The 18,187-nt window shown below is 50.4% G+C and overlaps 1 protein-coding gene and 1 pseudogene across 1 annotated transcript; one reads left to right on the forward strand and one right to left on the reverse strand.

Annotated features, from left to right (window-relative positions):
• Positions 1–2,490: 2,490 nt before the first annotated feature.
• On the forward strand, positions 2,491–17,768 carry LOC131839715 (voltage-dependent L-type calcium channel subunit alpha-1C-like). Its single transcript, XM_059187467.1, has 7 exons — positions 2,491–2,724; positions 4,166–4,518; positions 7,403–7,531; positions 10,834–10,940; positions 11,228–11,331; positions 13,135–13,470; positions 15,296–17,768. The coding sequence occupies exons 1-7, from the start codon at positions 2,491–2,493 to the stop codon at positions 15,596–15,598; spliced, it is 1,566 nt and encodes a 521-aa protein (XP_059043450.1). The 3' UTR covers positions 15,599–17,768.
• Positions 7,587–8,906, reverse strand: LOC131838192 (thymocyte nuclear protein 1-like; annotated as a pseudogene).
• Positions 17,769–18,187: the final 419 nt, after the last annotated feature.

Here is an 18,187-nt window from a genome sequence, read left to right on the forward strand (position 1 = left end):
TCCTAAATGAAAATAACTTTCCTACAGCTATAATTTCTAAAATATTAATATAACACTTTAACTTAGGACATGTGGGTGGCTCAGTCAGTTAAGAGTCTGCCTTCGGCTCACGTCATGATTCCAGGGCCCTGGGATCAAGCCCCACTTCAGGCTCCCTGCTCTCCCTCCCATCCATGCTCTCTCTCTTTCTCTCTCTCAACTAAATAAATAAAATCATATATATATATATATATATATATATATATATATATATATATAACTTTAATATAAAATACATTAAAGTCAAATACTTTTCAATATATATACGCTCAGGCACTATGGGTTATGGCACTGTGCCAGAAGTTATAGTTAACTGATAAAATACTTTCATGCATCCACTTATGATGAATAAGTCTGTGTTTAAAGGAACTAAGACAATATTGACTATTGTTGACATTTTGTATTTGTCATTTTGAAGTAAGGGATAACTAAATATATTAAATTATATACACATGTGTATGTATACACATGTATATGCACAAACATAGAACAAATACAGACTAATATAAGCGTGTCAGATGCAACAGGTGACTCAGATACTACAACGGGCATTGCCATCAGGGATTCAATTTTCCAAAATGTAAAGCCCTCTTGGTCAAGTGCAAACAAAGCAAAATATGGTTTCCTGTCAATTTACCTAGCAGATATATACCTGGAAATTCTGGATATATTAAAAGCAGGCAAAAAATATTATTTTCTGTTCATATGTAAAATGAAGTTAGGTTCTTAGCTCAGGTCATTATAAACAGGTCCTTTCCCCACATGGACATCTCGCCAAGTGCAGATGTATGCAAAACATGCCTGTGTTTTAAGGGACACATCTGGAACCACCCAATGCCTGTAGCACACTGGGACAACCAGGAATGTCCCCATATTCCCAAAAGACTCCTTAAAATGGGACACCAGCCCTGTTGAGAATCACTTCCCAAAGGGAAGCAGCCCAGGGAAGTGTCACCTAGACGGGCCAAGCCCCATGAGATGTTTTGCATACCTTATTTAATCCTTATAACATTGCTGTGAAGTTTGCTCAAGAAACTGGAGTTCTTAGAAGCTATGTAGCTGACCCAGGGCTATCAGGTGAGTACCTGGCAGATTCAAAATTCAAACCCAGGTCTGGGGAACACCAGAACACCAGGCTCTTTCTGCCCTGTGGCTCTTGCTGACTGGCTAGACGGGGAAATCGGGTTTCCTCTCCCACAAGGGAATGAGGTATTCGCCAGGTGGAAGGTCACCACTGGTGGACTTTGCTATTCTTAAGGGAAAGCTAGAAGTAGGAGAATCATCACAGGCCCCTATGCCTAACCTACCAGCTGTCTCCTGGGGCCATTTCCCTCAGAGGAAGAAGATGGAGCCAAGAGGCAATGTTCTCCTTGGAAACTCTTCTGTTTCTCCACCTCCTGGTTCATTCCCAACACAGAGGCTGACTATGCCATGTGTAACTTGGGGGTCTAGCCCAGCAGGGACCCAGCCAAACCACATGGTAAGAAAACCCAATCTGTCTGGTTGAAAATGAAACCCAACCTTAGAGAAGAAAGGTGTTCCTTCCACCAAACTCCATCTTAAACCAGAACTGTTTGCACTTAGGGGACTGATCAATTTATGATGGGCACCTCAAGTTTTGGAATCAAATATAAATTAGTTAACAATGTCAGGTTTTTTTCTTTAACTTTGTAAAGCTTTTTTTTTTTTTTTTAAAGCAAGGTGGGAAATAATTTTGATAATAGGCTGCTTCTACTGTTAAAAAAAAAAAAAAGAGGAGCTAAAAATATTTTTGCTTCTTTGCAGAAAGCATTTGCAGAAAGACTCTCTGGAAAAATACTCCAGAAACTAATTTTAGAAAGGTTATCTATTAAAAGGTAGTAACTTAGCAGATGGAGGAGGGGTGAGAGAGAGACTTTTCACTGTACACCTTGTAATATATTTTTGCCTTTCTGAACCATGTGAATGGCTTAAAAATAAAAACTTTAAAAAAAGTTTAAAAAACTTCAGAAAACTTGGATGCTGGGGGGATAAAAAGCTGAATTCTCCCCTTTACCTCCCTTCTGTCTTCTCTTCTCCTGTCTCAGATGACGAGGTCACAGTTGGCAAGTTTTATGCTACTTTCCTGATCCAAGAGTAATTCCGGAAATTCAAGAAGCGCAAAGAGCAGGGCCTGGTGGGCAAACCCTCCCAGAGGAACTCCCTATCCCTGCAGGTAAAGGACAAGAATGGGGATCCACACAATAAGGAAGGGCTTGGTCACCTTCTTCTGACATCTGGCCTGGGGTTGTCTCTCAGCAGTGGGCTGGAGGCCAGTTCCCTCCAGAAGGAAACTTTTGGAGAGCTCCAGGCCTTTCCAAATGTGTGTGTATGTGAGGGTGCAATACACTGCCTCCCACACACTCTGCCTTCCCTAGTTCTGCCTGCTTCACAGCCCCTTCTAACAAGCCTTTATGCTTCCTGGGTGGAGAAATGGATTCTCACAGTCTGGCACAGATAAGCCCTTGGCAGGCGTGCCTGCCCTACGGAGAGGCTGTGGGTCAAGCAGCTGGGTGTCCCTCTGGGTTTCAGGCTGGCTTGCGCACGCTGCATGACATCGGGCCTGAGATCCGACGGGCCATTTCTGGAGATCTGACGGCTGAGGAGGAGTTGGACAAGGCCATGAAGGAGGCTGTGTCTGCTGCCTCTGAAGATGACATCTTCCGGGTAGGTGGATGCCGCAGGAGCACTCTCTTACCTTTACAAGTCCAGCTGGAGGCAAGAGGGTGGGCTGCCTTTCTGCCAAGAGAATCCAGGGAGAAAGTCCTGAGTTCTCTGGCAGATTCCAAGCTCTTCCAACTCAGCTACTTCCCGTACTTCTACCTTCTCCAAGTCTGACTCTATCTCAAGCTTGGGCTCTCGGGACATGTTCCCTAGGAGAACCTTCTACATTAGAAACTGCAAAGCCATGGGGCCCCTTTTGGCCACATGTAACCTGCAAACCTATTATTCAGAAATATGGCACATTCAACTAAAAACCTAGACCTTTGACTTCTCTTTAAAAAATCAGAGGCTCTGGCTTGTGTTCCCACATGGCAGCAGGGGAGTGGAGCCCAGGGGCAACTGTCTTCTTGAGAGAAAGCCTGTGCTTTCCCAGACACAAAAGTCCCCTCCGGCCTTCCTCCCCTCTCCTTTCCTGGCTATGGAGGCTGAGCATCCATTCTCAGTGGACCCCAAACCTGACTCTGCCAGAATAGTGCAATGCTTGTATCCCGCTCTCGCCCTTCAGTCGTCCCTGCTTATCCCCAAAGGTATTTGGCTAAAATCCCTCCAGAGTGAGGGAGAAACCACCAAGCAGTATCACGCTGGGGGCCCTCTCAGCTGCCCCTGCCAGCCCCCACACAGGGGTCCTGAGCTGTGGAGACACCGGGAGGGAGGACGGCCTGCCCTGCCTGTGGCTGCCCTGTCATCACCATCCTCATCCTCATCACTGTGAAATGTCTGTCACCGAATGGCCTCAGGGACACAGCTCCAGGCTAACACTGCCCCAGCAAGACCCCACAGACCAACTTACAGACAGCAACATGCCCACTCGCTCCAGGACAAGGAAACAATGTTGGAGAAAAACACTGGGTCCTGATTTGAAATCTCTAAGAATCGCCCCGGAGGAAAGAAGCCCATAATATAATTAATGGAGTCAATGCCTCCTCCTTATTTCCAAAACCCTTTTGGCCAATGTCATTTCTAGTTCAGTGAGCCAGTTGGACCCCCATTTTTTAAAGTTCTCGTTGGAATCTCCTGGTCCCTTGCCCCAGCCCTCACAGCTGCCAAGCAGAGCGAAGGCTGCGGCCAAGGATTGCGGTCCTGCGCTGCTCCTGAAGATTTGATCCCAGTCCTCGGGGGGTTCATTAGAAAGTCCCAGGGCAGCAGCCTTCCTGCCTGACTGGTCCTGCCCCTCACCCGTCCCCCAGCAGAGTCAGAGGGCACTGTCCAGGTCCCTTCCTCTCCGGCTTGCCATGTGGGTGAGGAGTTCCCCGTGGGCCGCGTGTCGCTGCCCGGCGTGGCTGTGCTCTCTGGAAGGCGGACAGCCTTCCGTGGCTTGGCCTAGAGAAGGAGAGGTAGCCGACAGGGCTTTCTCCTCCATCCACCCCTCCCGTCTCGCCTACAGAGGGCCAGTGGCCTGTTCGGCAACCACGTCAGCTACTACCAAAGTGACGGCCGGAGCGCCTTCCCCCAGACCTTCACCACCCAGCGCCCACTGCACATCAACAAGGTGGCTAACAGCCAAGGCGACACCGGGTTGCCATCCCACGAGAAACTGGTGGACTCCACTTTCACCCCCAGCAGCTACTCATCCACTGGCTCCAACGCCAACATCAACAATGCCAACAACACTGCCCTGGGCCGCTTCCCCCGCCCCGCTGGCTACTCCAGCGCAGTCAGCACCGTGGAGGGCCACGGGCCCCCCTTGTCTCCTGCCGTCCGGGTACAGGAGGCCGCATGGAAGCTCAGCTCCAAGAGGTAAGCAGGAGGGTGGGGCACCAGGGCCCGTGCACAGGGGCCCCACATGCTCCAGCCCTGAGTAGATGGGGGGTGGAGTCTGGCCCACAGGCCTGCCACTCACCCCCTCGAGCAGGGCTGGAGGCTGTGGCCCCAGACCCCATCAAGAGATAGGCCATTGCTGCCTCCCATTCTTGCCCTTGGTTACATGTGGCAGCCACACCTGGGGAAGGCAGCACAGCCCCAATGGCTATCTAGTGTCCTGACCACACCTCTGGACAGAGCCTCTTGTGCTCTTTCTGTTACCCAGGCAGAGGAGCCCAGACCCCTGACCCCCAGCATCCTGGCAACACAACAGACTGTTCCCCCAGCCTTTCCCACATCTGCACAAGCCTGGCCTTTGACTTAGCTGGGATGAGACTGGAGCTACCACGTCTTCTTCACACCCTTCTCCACCCTCTTGGGAGGAACACTTTGGTGGTGGGAGGCCCTTCACCATAGCTCTTGCCCACTCTGCCCCAGTGCGGGATCGTTCCTGGTAGTTTGCTCTCCCACTGCCTGACGCATGCTTTTCTCCCTACCTTCTGCTCCTTGGGGCTCTGGGATCCATTGTTATGGTATACCAGGGTGATAAGCACCCACGTGCTCTGGGCCTCCGGAAACACAGCATGGGCCTAAAGGATCTCCTCCCTGTTTCTGTCAACAACTTTGGGTTTCCAAAGCCAGGTGGGAGAGGACTTACCTCCCCGCCACCGTGCCCCCTCACCCTTAGTGGACAGCACCCCCACCAGCAGGCCGGGCAGATCACCCACATGCCATGTTCTTGGGCAAATCTCTCAGGCTCACGACCTTAGAAAATAATCACGATGTGTGAGCATCTTTCTGGACAAGTGTCCTGAAGCTTCTTTCATCTAAGGAGCCTGCCTATCTGCCCCCCAGTTTTCACTTCCCTTCTTAACACCCACTTTCAAGTGGCCCCGTGGACGCCTGTGTGGCCTGGGCCTTTAACAGTGTCTGATAACAGCCAAGTCCGATTGGCCATCAGTCTACCTCACTGCATGGAAGAATGGCTGGTGAACCCACTCAAAAGCAATGTCGGGTGAGTCTTTCTACTCAAGAGATGTCTACCGAGGCCTTCTATACACAGTACAGCATGCCAGCTCTGGATTTTATATGCTGACCTGAAAGGTTAGCTTTGCACAGGGGAGTATCAGAGTTCAAGTGGCTGGCCCATGTGTGTCTCAGCAGCCCCTCGCTTTCCCGAAAACCTCCTACAGCTCTTAGGTACTCAGTCCTAGTGTCACGTTCTCCCTTGCTCCCCTTATCCAAACCTCTTCTTTAGGAAGGTTCATTGGGTCCATCCTTAGCATCTCAGGGTGAGCTAATACCTCCTTCAGAGCATATTTTTCTCTGAAAACGTGTTCTGTATTAAATGAAGGGAGAGAGGAGGTAGGGAGAAACATCAGGGGATTTTCCTCCTCTCCCCACCGGCACCTCTGTCCCTAAACTGTGGTGTGCGCCTCCCCCAAGGCCTAGCCCATAGCAAATGCTCCCCAAATACTGGCTCCCTCCTTCCCAGCACAGTGGGAAAAGTGACCCTCAAGGCAGTAAGCTTCAGCTTGGTGAGGACGAACAAGTCAAGCAAAGTTGCAGCTCTGGGGTCTCAGCCTTCGTGCCGCAGCTCAAGGCTAAGTGCCAGGGCTCCAGGACCAGCCTTGCTCTTGCGGGGACGGGCCAGCATGTCTTGCACACAGTGGCCCCCAGGAAGTGGTGTTGTCTGCCTGCCGCCATTCTCCGTCTCCAGCTCATCTCATTATGCCTCCTCCCAGCGCCTTTCACTCCCCTCTCTTCCCACCCCATCCACATTCCATCTGTCCTTACTGCAGGATGGGCCATCCCTGGTTAGGGCCTGCTCCCGAGAAGCGGGTAGGTACCCAGGAGGGTAGCTTCCTGAGTTGCCCCAGCTCACAGGCCCCGGTCAGATTGGGGTGCTGATCCAGCACTCAGCCCTGAGAGGATTAACTGAGCTCTTGCCCTCATGTCTTCCTGGGTTTGGGGGTAAAGCGGGTTCCATCATTCAGGATCTTTAGGAAGAAAGACTGAGGGAAGTATTGAGAGGCACAGACAGGAAAAGGGAGAACATCCAGGCCAGAGCTAAGAAGACACCAGTCCGGAGGGTGAGCAGAATCATCCGGGACACACCCAGTAGGGGAGGGTCTGAGGGTCTCAAGCTCAGCAGGGACTCAGGCTCACTGCCCAGGAGAGCAAACCCGTCAGCGTGAGGCTTCTTGTCCGTACTGTCACTCCAAGGAACCCATGTCAAACCCAAAGGCATGGCAAACTGTGACCTCAGGAACTTCCCGGCTCTGCCCAACCAGCACCCAAAGGCCTGGCTCTCTTTAGCAGAGGGAGAGGACAGCCCTCTCAGGACCCACCCCAACCTGAACAGAGCAGCCTAGGCCCCTGTTCTAAAAGCTGCTCCTTCCCACCTCTCAAAACCACATCTCATCTGTTACTTCATTTGTTACTCATGACGAGCTTCTGAGTCAAGCAGGGCCTACACTACTCCAGTTTTATCGAGAGGGATAGAGGCATGGGGGTAGGGGGGCAGTGACTCATGCCAGAGGGCAACTGAACTGGGGTCAGAACTGAGACGTCCTTGGGTCCCAGCCCAGAGCTGCTTGTTCTGCACGGACTCCTGATCTGGATCTTACTGTTTCCCTGGCTCTGCTGCTGTGTCAGCAACTATGGGAGGAAGAGGCCACAGCGGTTGTGCGTGCGTGAGTGGGCACGTGTGTGTGTGTGTTCACTGTGTGAGTGTGTGTGTGTGGTATGTGATGCCTTGCCTGCTGAGGGAATGATGAGGTTCGCAGCTTCTGACTTCGTTGGCCCTTGGATGCTTCAGGTGTCACTCCCGGGAGAGCCAGATCGCCATGGTGTGTCAGGAGGAGGTCTCTCAGGACGAGACCTATGAGGTGAAGCTGAGCGAGGACACAGAGTACTACAGCGAGCCCAGCCTGATCTCTACAGAGCTGTGAGTGCTGCTGCCCTCGCCACACGCCAGCCTCTGGGGGTAAAGGGTAGCTCCCTTAGAATCCCTCCTCTGGGCAGGACTTGCGGAAGGGGAGACGCCTGTCACCTCATGAGGGACATGGATGCATGCCCCACCCACACCCACACACATGTACAGACATGTACACACACACATATACACACATATACACACACGGTCCCTGGATTAGTTTGGCCTTTCCTCATGATACAGTGCTTTCAGGAAGACTTCAAAACATTGTCTCATAAACTTTTTTTTTTTTAACTGAAACCAACTGTCATAAATATATTTTATAGTAAACTCAGTACACACACACACACATGCGCACCTATTAGCAAATAAATGTTCATGAAACTACTTATAATAAAGCCAGCCAGCAGAGGGCACTGTTGGCAAACAGTGGCTGAGATTTTGTCAGTGCTGGAAATTTTAAGAGAAGGGTTTTTTAACTGCAAGTCGAGACCCATTAGAAGGCTGTGACATTTACTTAATTATGGTCACCACTTTTTTTTATATTAATGTTTTGTTGAAAAAGGCACATGAAAAACACCCATGTACACAGCCCCAGGTGGACATAACAAGCAAGCCTCCTCATACCTTCTTCTGTCTTACAAAAGCTTGACTTCTCTGGAGTCTTGTCTTGCCCATTCCAGCAACGGTGTCCCAGTTCACTTGGTTCCTTTTCCTGCAGCCTCAAAATAAAATCAAACTCCTCTCGGGTCAGGGGCTGAATGGAGAGCCTCTGGCAAGTGGAGAGAGCCCTATTTTTTAAGGGACCTCCAGGGGCTTTGTGAGCTTGGGGATGGGTTTTGAGCTCAGGCACCAGGGTCATGAAATAACTTCATCATCTGAACAAACCATACGTTGACCTTGGGCCATTTGGGGTTGTCTTCTTTGCTGGATGGATCATAATGGGAATTATTTTTCTCAAACTGTGTGTGGTCTGAGGAAGCCTCCCTCTCAAGCTTCCCAAGTCCTTTGAGGCCTGGTTCTTCGCAGTTGCTCTGGTAGAAGCCTTCCTCCTCCCACTTCAGGGTCCCAGGAAGTTCTGGGGCTGGGAGTTGCGAAGGTCATCCCAGTATACTGTCTGCTCGGGCTGGGCTCTAAGATCCCCAGCCCTGAACTTCACCTCTACACTTTTGTCTAGTGAGCTACCTGGCTCTGACCTCATCAGTCAGTAACTGTTTAGATTCTTCCCACCGTTTTTAGAGGCTGAAGCCTCCTGAGGGCTGGAGTTATCCACTTGAGTTGATGCCCCCACTGGGTTCTCAGTATTGGTACGTCTTCCTACTAGTCCCTTCTTGTCCGGCCCAGCAGGCTCGACAGCCCCAGTCAGCCTCTTCCATGGTCTAGGCATGGTTTCCCTGCAGGGCCTGAAGAGCAGAGGATTCTGGAATTAACCGAGACGTATGAGACGCAACTCTGTGTCTACCCCCAGAGTCCTCCCCGCAGGGTCCAGAAGGCCAGGCTGTGATAAGCGCTTTAAAAGACAGAACAGCATAATACAGAATAGCATAAGTTAGAATAAGGCAGTAGATAATCGTGTATCCAATGTCACAGAGGTATTATTTAGTAAAATATTTGTTTAATTGTCTACATATGTGGGTGTGTATGTGGGTGTGTATGCGTGTGTGTACTCAGTCTCATAAAATCTTTATTCAAAAAGCTTAAGGTGCATTGTTTTAGAAGCTTTCCTAAAAGCACCTTCTAATAAGGAAGGACCAGCCCCTCAGCGTTTTGATTTTTAGAGACTCCAAATATTTACATGGCCACATACCCTAGAAATCAGGGAAAACATATGCTTCCATCCATTTTGGTTCTTGTGCATCCAGGCACTCTGCTAGATCGTGACTAAACCAGTCTCTGCACTCAAAGATATTTTACAAACCAGTAATTGTCTCAGATGAGGGAAAAAACATGGAGACGTTCACTCACAGAGTGATACAAGCAATGAAGGGGACGGACCTTCAGAGGAGGTAGAGGTCAAAGTGACCATAACAGACTCCTGGCTCAAGATCCAACAGAAACTGGGTCTTCAAGAGTGGGTACAGTTTGGAGAAGAAGAAAATGCAATAAGGAAAGCTTACCACGTTGAAAATGAAAGGAAAGGTTTAGAGGTTTTCTGGTCAGAAATTTTCCTGCATGTGTACCAAGGATCGAAGCCAGTATGCTCGAAGCAGGGAAGGCTGCCCATTCTCTGTCCTCAAAGCATGTGGAGTCACACCAGGGACAGAGTCCGGGGCCTCATCTGTAGAACGAAGGGGTTAGAAAGCCTTGGTCTTCTTGGCCTGCAGGCTATTCCTCCTGCAGACTGTGAAAGCAATTTAGCAGATTGCAACTGACATTATTTAGTGAAATAGACTAGACTAAAGTAGAATAGAAACCACCAGAGGACAAGGCATGCAAAAAAGGTTAAGTATGGTTCATGAAGTTGAGTTCTATTAGGTGTGTATGTAAATGGGATGATGTCCGGTCTCTTTCTCACGGTGAGTCCCATCCAGAATGACTACTCATCCAGTCACTGGGTAGACAGATGCCCCCAAAGGCCCCTTACAGCTCTGCTCTCCATTGACTGGCTGACTGGAGGTTTGTCCGTACATAGCTGCTGAAGTGTCTTGATGATGAAGGTGGGCAGGCAGGGAGAAGTTCGGGCTGAAGTCGGGAGTGGTCATGGTAAAATAGCATCCACATATGGAAGCAGAGGAGCCTAGGCTCTTCCTGGAAAGACTCCTGTGGACCTAAAATTTTTTGCCAACTTGCTCACCAACTTTGACTCAGGAGTGCCTCTACTGCTGTAAATCAGAAATGTGAGGCTTCTGAGCCAAGAAGCTGTGGATGGGGAGCTGGAAACTTCTGTGACAGGAGGAGCCTGGGGTGCTGGGAGCTGGGGTGGTGAGCTCCTGCTGCCCACTTCCCAAACCTTTATGGAAGCACAAAGCAGGGGTTTCCTTCATTAAGGAAAAAAGCAAACTGGGGCCCCTGGGTGGCTCAGTCATTAAGGGTCTGCGTTCAGCTCAGGTTATGATACCAGGGTCCTGGGATCGAGTCCCATATTGGGCTTCCTGCTCAGCGGGAAGCCTCCTTCTCTCCCCACCCCACCCCCTTTTGTGTTCCATCTCTCGCTCTCTCTCTGCCTCTGTCAAATAAATAAATTAAATCTTTTAAAAAAAGAAAGAAAGGAAGGAAGGAAAAGAAAAAAGCAAACTGACTTTAAGGGGTGGCACTGTCCTTATGGGGTGGCCCTTCCTGACCCCACAAATAAGCCCCAGAGTTCTCTGTTCCAGGCTCTCCTATCAGGATGATGAAAACCGGCAATTAACACCGCCTGAGGAGGACAAGAGAGACATCCGGCAATCTCCAAAGAGGGGTTTCCTCCGCTCTGCCTCACTAGGTAAATACTAACACCTCTCTCTCTCCAGGTGTGATGGGCCAGGGACTCGGGTGATTGGCTGCAACAGCCCCACGCAGGGGCTGGGAAGATTTCCCGAGCAGTGAGACGGGATTCCCAGGGCAGGGCTTGCGGAGATGGGACGCATCCACATGCTGTGGGAGGCAAATGGTAGGGAGGAGGTCACTCCAGGCCACTCACACCGCTCCTTGTACCCCTCAGAGTCTGAGCCTCACAGAACTAGGTCCCCTTTCCTGGTGCTGATCACAGTTCTTTGGCTGGCTTTGCAGGTCGAAGGGCCTCCTTCCACCTGGAATGTCTGAAGCGACAGAAGAATCAAGGCGGAGACATCTCTCAGAAGACAGTCCTGCCCTTGCATCTGGTTCATCATCAGGTAGCCCAGACTTTCAGAGGCATCACTGGGCAGCACCCGGCAGGCTACACAGCCCCCCATGATTATAGCAAATCCCAAGACCCCTGCAGGGCCCCTGGCCCTAACAGCCCCAAAAGAGGGGGCTCGTCCATGCCCGTGAGAACCTTAACAAAGTCTGTCGTTTGGGGAGGGGGGACACCTAGGAAATACTGGTGAGAAGGAGCTCCTCACATGTCCAGAAGGATCAGCAGCTCCAGGATTCTGTCTGACCTTTCTTCCTACAATGGCACAGACCTTCCCTCCACAGACATCAGCACCTAGAGTTGCAAGCTACCTGGATATCTGGATATAGAAAAGATCAAAGAATCTGCCAGCGACATGATCAGGAAAACAAGTCCAGAGAAATCTGATAGTTGAAATAGCTCTTGGCATGGCCGACTCCAGCTGAGCCAGTGAAATCCAAGTCATCTGTATCTAACATATTCTCAGTATCTGAGAACTAATGGAAGCCCCAAAGAATCAAAGGCCAGTCCTTTATCTCTAGGAAAATTAGGGTCCAAATTTCCCAAAGTTTTTTCCTCTCCAAATGTATACTCCCTCACCACACGCCTATGCATTAGATGATTTTTTTTTGAATACCCAAAGACACTCAACTGCCAATCAAAGCTTATGATAGCTGTAAGATGGCCAGTGTGGCTCAACTAAGCTGATATTATTTCAGCTCAAAGTATTCACCGTTTTGCTTAGCTTTTGTGGCATGGCCAGCATACAGGTGATTCCTACTGGGCTCTCTGGAATATTGAGCACAGCCTTATACTTCCCTCAGATCTCCAGGGAACGAGGGACCCCAGGTTGGGGTCCATCAAGAGCTGAGGGCAGAGGAGGCTGACAGGCTGGTTGGGATGGAAGGAGGGGGGACACTGGGTATGCTCTTTTCTATTTTTAAAGATTTCTAAAAGTTCATTTCACCCATGTGTTCTTATCATGCTGCGGTCAAGAACCTCTTCTTTATTTACACTCCCCCCCCACTTCGTGCATTTCCACTGCCCCCACCAACCCATGCTGCAGCGTTCCGGCCCTCTACCTACCAGCTGGACTCTCCTACCGTCCAGTGCCACCCTCCGTCCGACACCAGCTCAGAGCTGGTCGTTGTGTCCTGCCCCAGCCTCAGGATTTTCAAGCATAGTGGGGGCCTGAGGACACAGTGTATAAATGGTTTAATCACAGTACAGTGTAAGATTCAAAAAGCAGTAAAATTTTTTTAATTAAAAATTTTTTAAAAAATTTAAAAAAAAAAAGCTCAGTTCAGAGAGGTGCTGAGTTGAAGATCAGCAGGACATGGTTCATGGCCTGATTAATGGTAAAAATTAAAACTAAATACGGGTTGTCTACATCTTTGTGGCACATGGCGTCCTTGTCCACAGACCTTATGTCAAGCACACAAGACAGAGGGGACATCAGTGTCCTGGTTTCACAGACGACGAGGGCAGCATTCTTTCTAGACTACTGATGAGAAACCTAAAAGCCAGAGGATTGGCAGCTGCCGAGTGATAGGGCCGGCGCTGAGAAGGGGACGCTCTTGATTCCACTGCATCCCAGCTTTCCGAATTTAGAGAAGAAAGCGATCCCTTCAGATTGGCACGTTCACAAAATCTACTTTTGGGTGGCGGAAGCGAACGCAGCGTCTCAGGAAGGCGATGCGCGCGGGCTCTGGCCGGGTGGAACCCGCGGGGATTGGGGAGGCGGGGGCGGCGGTGGGCAGAAGCTGCTCAGAAAGCAGAGGCCCGCCCTTCCCGGTAACTCGTGCTCTTTGTGTGTCCACAGGCATTGGCAGTGGCGGGCCTGAGCCCCCTCCTCCAGAGAAGCCATTCCCCGAGCACGTTCCCCAGGCCGTGCGCCACGCCCCCAGCCACACCGGGCAGTCAAGGCTGGCCCCCGCAGCCCATCCCCACCCTGCGACTGGAGGGGGCCGAGTCCAGCGAGAAACTCAACAGCAGCTTCCCGACCATCCACTGCAGCTCCTGGTCCGGGGAGCCCGCGCCCTGCGGTGGGGGCAGCAGCGCCCTGCGGAGAGCCCGGCCGGTGTCCCTCACTGTGCCCAGCCAGGCTGGGGCCCGGGGCCGGCCGTTCTACGGCAGTGCCAGCAGCCTGGTGGGAGCGGTAAGTGACCCTGGACCGCCAGGCTGGCGGGGAAGGGGAAAGCCCAGGGCAGCCCTGGGGGACTTCGCAGGAACAACTGGGACGGGAGTCTCTGGTCCTTTCTCCAGTGGAGTGCATGTCAACTCTCTTGGCCAGAAAGACTCTCACTCCCAGGAAGGAGGGCATGGTGTGCAGAAAATTGTGATCACACAAGATGCTAGAGGCTTCTGCTTGGGTAGGGCCTGCACAGAGAGAGAAAGGACTGAACAGCATATCCCTGCCGCAGGCCAGGAAATGTTCCCCTGGCCTCAGCTCCAGGGTACAGCCAGAGGGGAGCTCTGATTGCTCCAGGTGCAGGGGTGGGCTTGGGCTGTGTTGCACACAGAGAAAATTCAGGATCTGTGGTGCTCCAGCCTGGGACGCATTAGAATAACGTGGGACACTTTGGAAACCTAGGACACAGTAAATGGGTATTTTTTTTTTAAGCCCTTCAATGATCCTAATGCACAGCCAGGGTTGAGAATCACTATTCTAGAACAAGAATGCTTCCAGGTTCTCTATCCTCTGCCCTGGCCAGAGCATCTGGCCAATGTGTTCCTGGCACCACATTTTAGCAGACTTCAACAAATTAGAACAAGTCCAAAGGGACACAGCAAAGGGTTGGCAAGGTCCCTAGAAGCGATCTTATGTGAGTACTGGTCGAGGGAGTCAGGAAAGCAAACAGGGAGTGAAGATGGCTTAGGAGGCCACAGTAGAAGATGGCTTAGGAGGACCTCTATCGTAAGTTCCCTCATGTCCTGGGCAGGGGATCTCAAGTGCAGGATTAGAGCGACAGATCAACCTGACAACCAGGCAGATTTCAGATTCCATGAGGAAGACCTTTCCAACAGAGCTTTCCCAAAATGAGGAGGGTTTTCCCATAAAGGAGTGAGCCCACCATCACCTTGGTTATCCCCATTCAGTTGACAAATCCCAAATGAGTGCCGACCAGGTACAGGCACTGTTGTAGGTGTGGAAAACAACTGAGAAACAATTTCTGCTCACAAGAGCCCATGCCAGGATGAGGAGAGACAGATCACAAATAAACATGAATGTAGTGTGTCCCACAGGGTGGGATCTCTGAAGAAAACTTAAGCAGGACAGGAAATAAAGAGTGATGGGAGCGGGGCAAATGGCTCTGGGAGAAAGGCATTCCAGGCTTCATTATTAATCCCCTGCCCTTGGCTCAGTAGCTGGTTTCCCCAGAGCCAGTCACTAAAGCAGCCACTAGGAAGGAGGGAGCAGCCCTGGGACCTTGGGCTGGCCCCTTGGAGCTGGAGCAGAGACAGGTGCAGACATGTGTTTTGCACACATCCTACACCAGGATCCTCACCTCCACAAAGGCAGTCAGCCAGCACTGGGCAAGGGGCACAAGTTAACAGTTTCCCCAAAGGAGAGTGAAGATTTCTGGGCAAAAATAATATGAGGGCACTAAGGGTGCCAGAGAGGAGAAAATATAGGGCAGGCCGGGTTCTGCCTCGGCAGCACCCCCTTGGCCACTCTGTGAGCCAAATTTTCAGGAATTTGACAACAGTTTTTGAGTATCCCAGCCAAAACAGCTCTCCTCCAGCCTACACACCCCTAATTCCTTGGACAATGTTCCGGGTCACCTCCCTTCTGGGAGCACCCCTCCCCAACTCACCCCTCCCCACCCTCCCACGCCCACATGCGCTGGCGTGGGTGCGCACACTCCCTTCCCAAAGTTCCCAGTCACAGGCCCCTTGCTCCAGCCCACAAGGAAAGAGTTGACTTCCAGGAATAACGTTCCTCTTTGGTTCTTCTTCATTGCCCCCTCTCCCCACTTCAGGTCTTGATTTCAGAAGGACTGGGGCAGTTTGCTCAAGATCCCAAGTTTATCGAGGTCACAACCCAGGAGCTGGCTGACGCATGTGACATGACCATAGAGAAGATGGAGAACGCCGCTGACAACATCCTCAGTGGGGGCGCCCAGCAGAGCCCCAACGGCACCCTACTACCTTTTGTTAACTGCAGGGACCCAGGGCAGGACAGAGCTGGGGGCCAAGAGGGCGAGAGTTGCACTGGGGCTCGGGCGTGTCGGAAGAGCGAGGAGGAGCGCCAGGACAGCAGAGCCCACGCCGGCAGCCTGTAGTTGCTTGGGCTGGGGAGACGCTGGGTTTTTTATTTGTTTCAATGTTCCTAATGGGTTCGTTTCAGAAGTGCCTCACTGTTCTCGTGACCTGGAGTTAACCGGAACAGCGTCTTCATTCATTTCGTTGGGACAAGACGCAGAGTTGGGTGGTGTGCAGAGTCTGTTTTCCGAGGGGAAAGAAGGCAGCAACCCCAGGTAGTGCTGTGTCCACAGAGGTAGAGTGGTGAGGAGGAGTGGAAGGATCAGGGAGGGAGAGAAAGAGAAGAGACGCCTGCCCTCCCCTCCGGGCATGAAGGAGAACCTCAGCTTCCTGCGGTAGCCCTCACCAAAAGGACCCTATGTCAAACGAGTGTCTTTCAACTTTGCTTGTAAAAAAAAAAAAAAAAAAATCATTTTGCACATATTCTGTATGAGCCTCACTGTCTCCATAGAGCCAGGGCCCTGTGGATTTGCAGAAGGAAGAAGGGTGTGACTTCAGCGAGGACCCAGCAGCGTCCAGTAAAGTGAAGAGTGAAGAAAGAGGCGGCGGCAGGAGTTCAGGAACCCCAATGGGAGAAGAGTGCAACCGGTGGTGGCAGCCTCAAGGCCAAGGCTCCGCGGCCACCGCCTTCCCCCACCCCCCCCACCCCCGCCACGCGTCTGCGTCAGTATCCCGTCAGTATCCCCTGCACAGGCCCACGGAGCTCCAGACCAGCGGCTAGGCCTACTTCGGGACGAGGGGGCGCTGGCACCGCCTGCCAGGGAAGGAGCAGCCCGCCCTTGATGAGATGAGGTGGTGCTGAGCTTCTGTTGAGTGCTCTTTTGTTTTGCGGTTTGACGTTTTTCTTTTTCTTTTTTTTTTTTTTAAGATTTTTTAATTTATTTATTTGACAGATCACAAGTAGGCAGAGAGGCAGGCAAAGAGAGAGAGAGGAGGAAGCAGGCTCTCCGCGGAGCAGAGAGCCTGATGTGGGGCTCGATCCCAGGACCCTGGGATCATGACCTGAGCCGAAGGCAGAGGCTTTAACCCACTGAGCCACCCAGGTGCCCCTGACGTTTTTCTTGATAGCGTGTTGCAGTTTTGTTTTTGTGTTTTTTGGGGGGGGGGTTGTTTGTTTTGGTTTCATTTTAATTTTGTTTTCCCAGGGGAAGGGGAGGAAGAAGTGTTTACAAAGCTTTGTAGCCACCCACCTTATTGTTTTCACCTTTGCAACTGTAAATCGGGTTTGGTTTTACTGATTATTTAAACGGTTGTGGTTTTCTTTTCCTACGGTAGGTTCAGTGGAGGCGCCGTAGCCATTGTGTATGCGCAATAATGTGTTATAATTTCCGTAGGTAGTAACAAAAATTTTTTTGGTTTGGTTTTATAATTTAAAGGTAATGCACTTGATATGGTCTTGCACATATGGGTGATTGAGTTGGGTTCTTTTTAATGCGGGGTGTATTTCTGGGTGCCAGAGAGAGGAAGCTTGGATGAGAGAGTCTGAGTGTGTGTGTTTGTGTGTGTGTGGTGGGTTGTCTGGGCACCTGTCATCTGTGGGTATGTACACCTACACAGTACGCCCATGCGTGAATGAGTGTGTACCTCCCCCTTTCTGGTCTAACTGTGGGGAGATCTGAATCTGGGGCCATTTGAAAGCAAAAACAAACCACTGTCTCTGCTTCTGAAATGGGAATCAGTAACTCTTTGCATTTTCTGTCCCACAAGATATGCAAAAACAGTGCAATAATATTCATTTTAAGAATACAATTGTGCATTGTGTTGGCATTAAAACTGTATTAAAAAAAAACACACACAGAGAAATTTAAGGGAAAAACTCAAGAAGGCGTTTTGCTTCGATATATTCCGTGCAATGTTTTATTGCATTGATAATGTTTCTGTTGAAGAAACTTTTATACTTGAATTCAGGTCAGTTTCAGTATTTTACAAATATATTTTTTTAAACTGAATTGCAATTGTGCCAAGCGAATATAATGAATTGAATTAAGTTTGTTTTTGAATTCACTTCTTGTATATTTTGCTGCATGTAAGTAAATCATTTTGTATTTGGAGTGTATTTGGACAAGCTTTACCCTTGAACTCTGAAGTGCTTTTCTATATGTGGTTGGGGGAAAGGGAACGGATATTCTTTTAATTTGTACAATGAGCAAAAGCATCACCAGTGTAAATCATTATTCTGCGATCCACAAACAGGTTTGGACATTACTGTTTTGCATATCTTGTGTTCACTTCTGTTTCCCTCCATTTTTCCAAAACTACATGATAAGTATATTCATACTACGCCTTGCTTTGAGAGACCAGGACATGTCTTATTCCTGTCTTCATTCTATCCACTCTGCTCCAGTTCTCTGATTTGGACTTTGTCTAGGGGCAGTCCTGCACCATGAACATCAACATCCCCCACAGGAGAGGTGGCTGGCTTTTCTGTCCACTTCCACAAACTTTCCTCAGTGGTTTCCTCAGAAAAGCGTACACTGACTGAGAGGATGGAACTAGAGTTGGGCTGCCTGGAGGGCAGGGAATCCTCCCTCTGGCAAGTGCTCTTCCCAAGCTCAGACAGCAGGGGCCAGAGAACAGCCACCAGGTAAAACCTTTGTCCATCCAAAAGT

The sequence above is a fragment of the Mustela lutreola genome, chromosome 8 (assembly GCF_030435805.1).
Source record: "Mustela lutreola isolate mMusLut2 chromosome 8, mMusLut2.pri, whole genome shotgun sequence".
NCBI lineage: Eukaryota > Metazoa > Chordata > Mammalia > Carnivora > Mustelidae > Mustela > Mustela lutreola.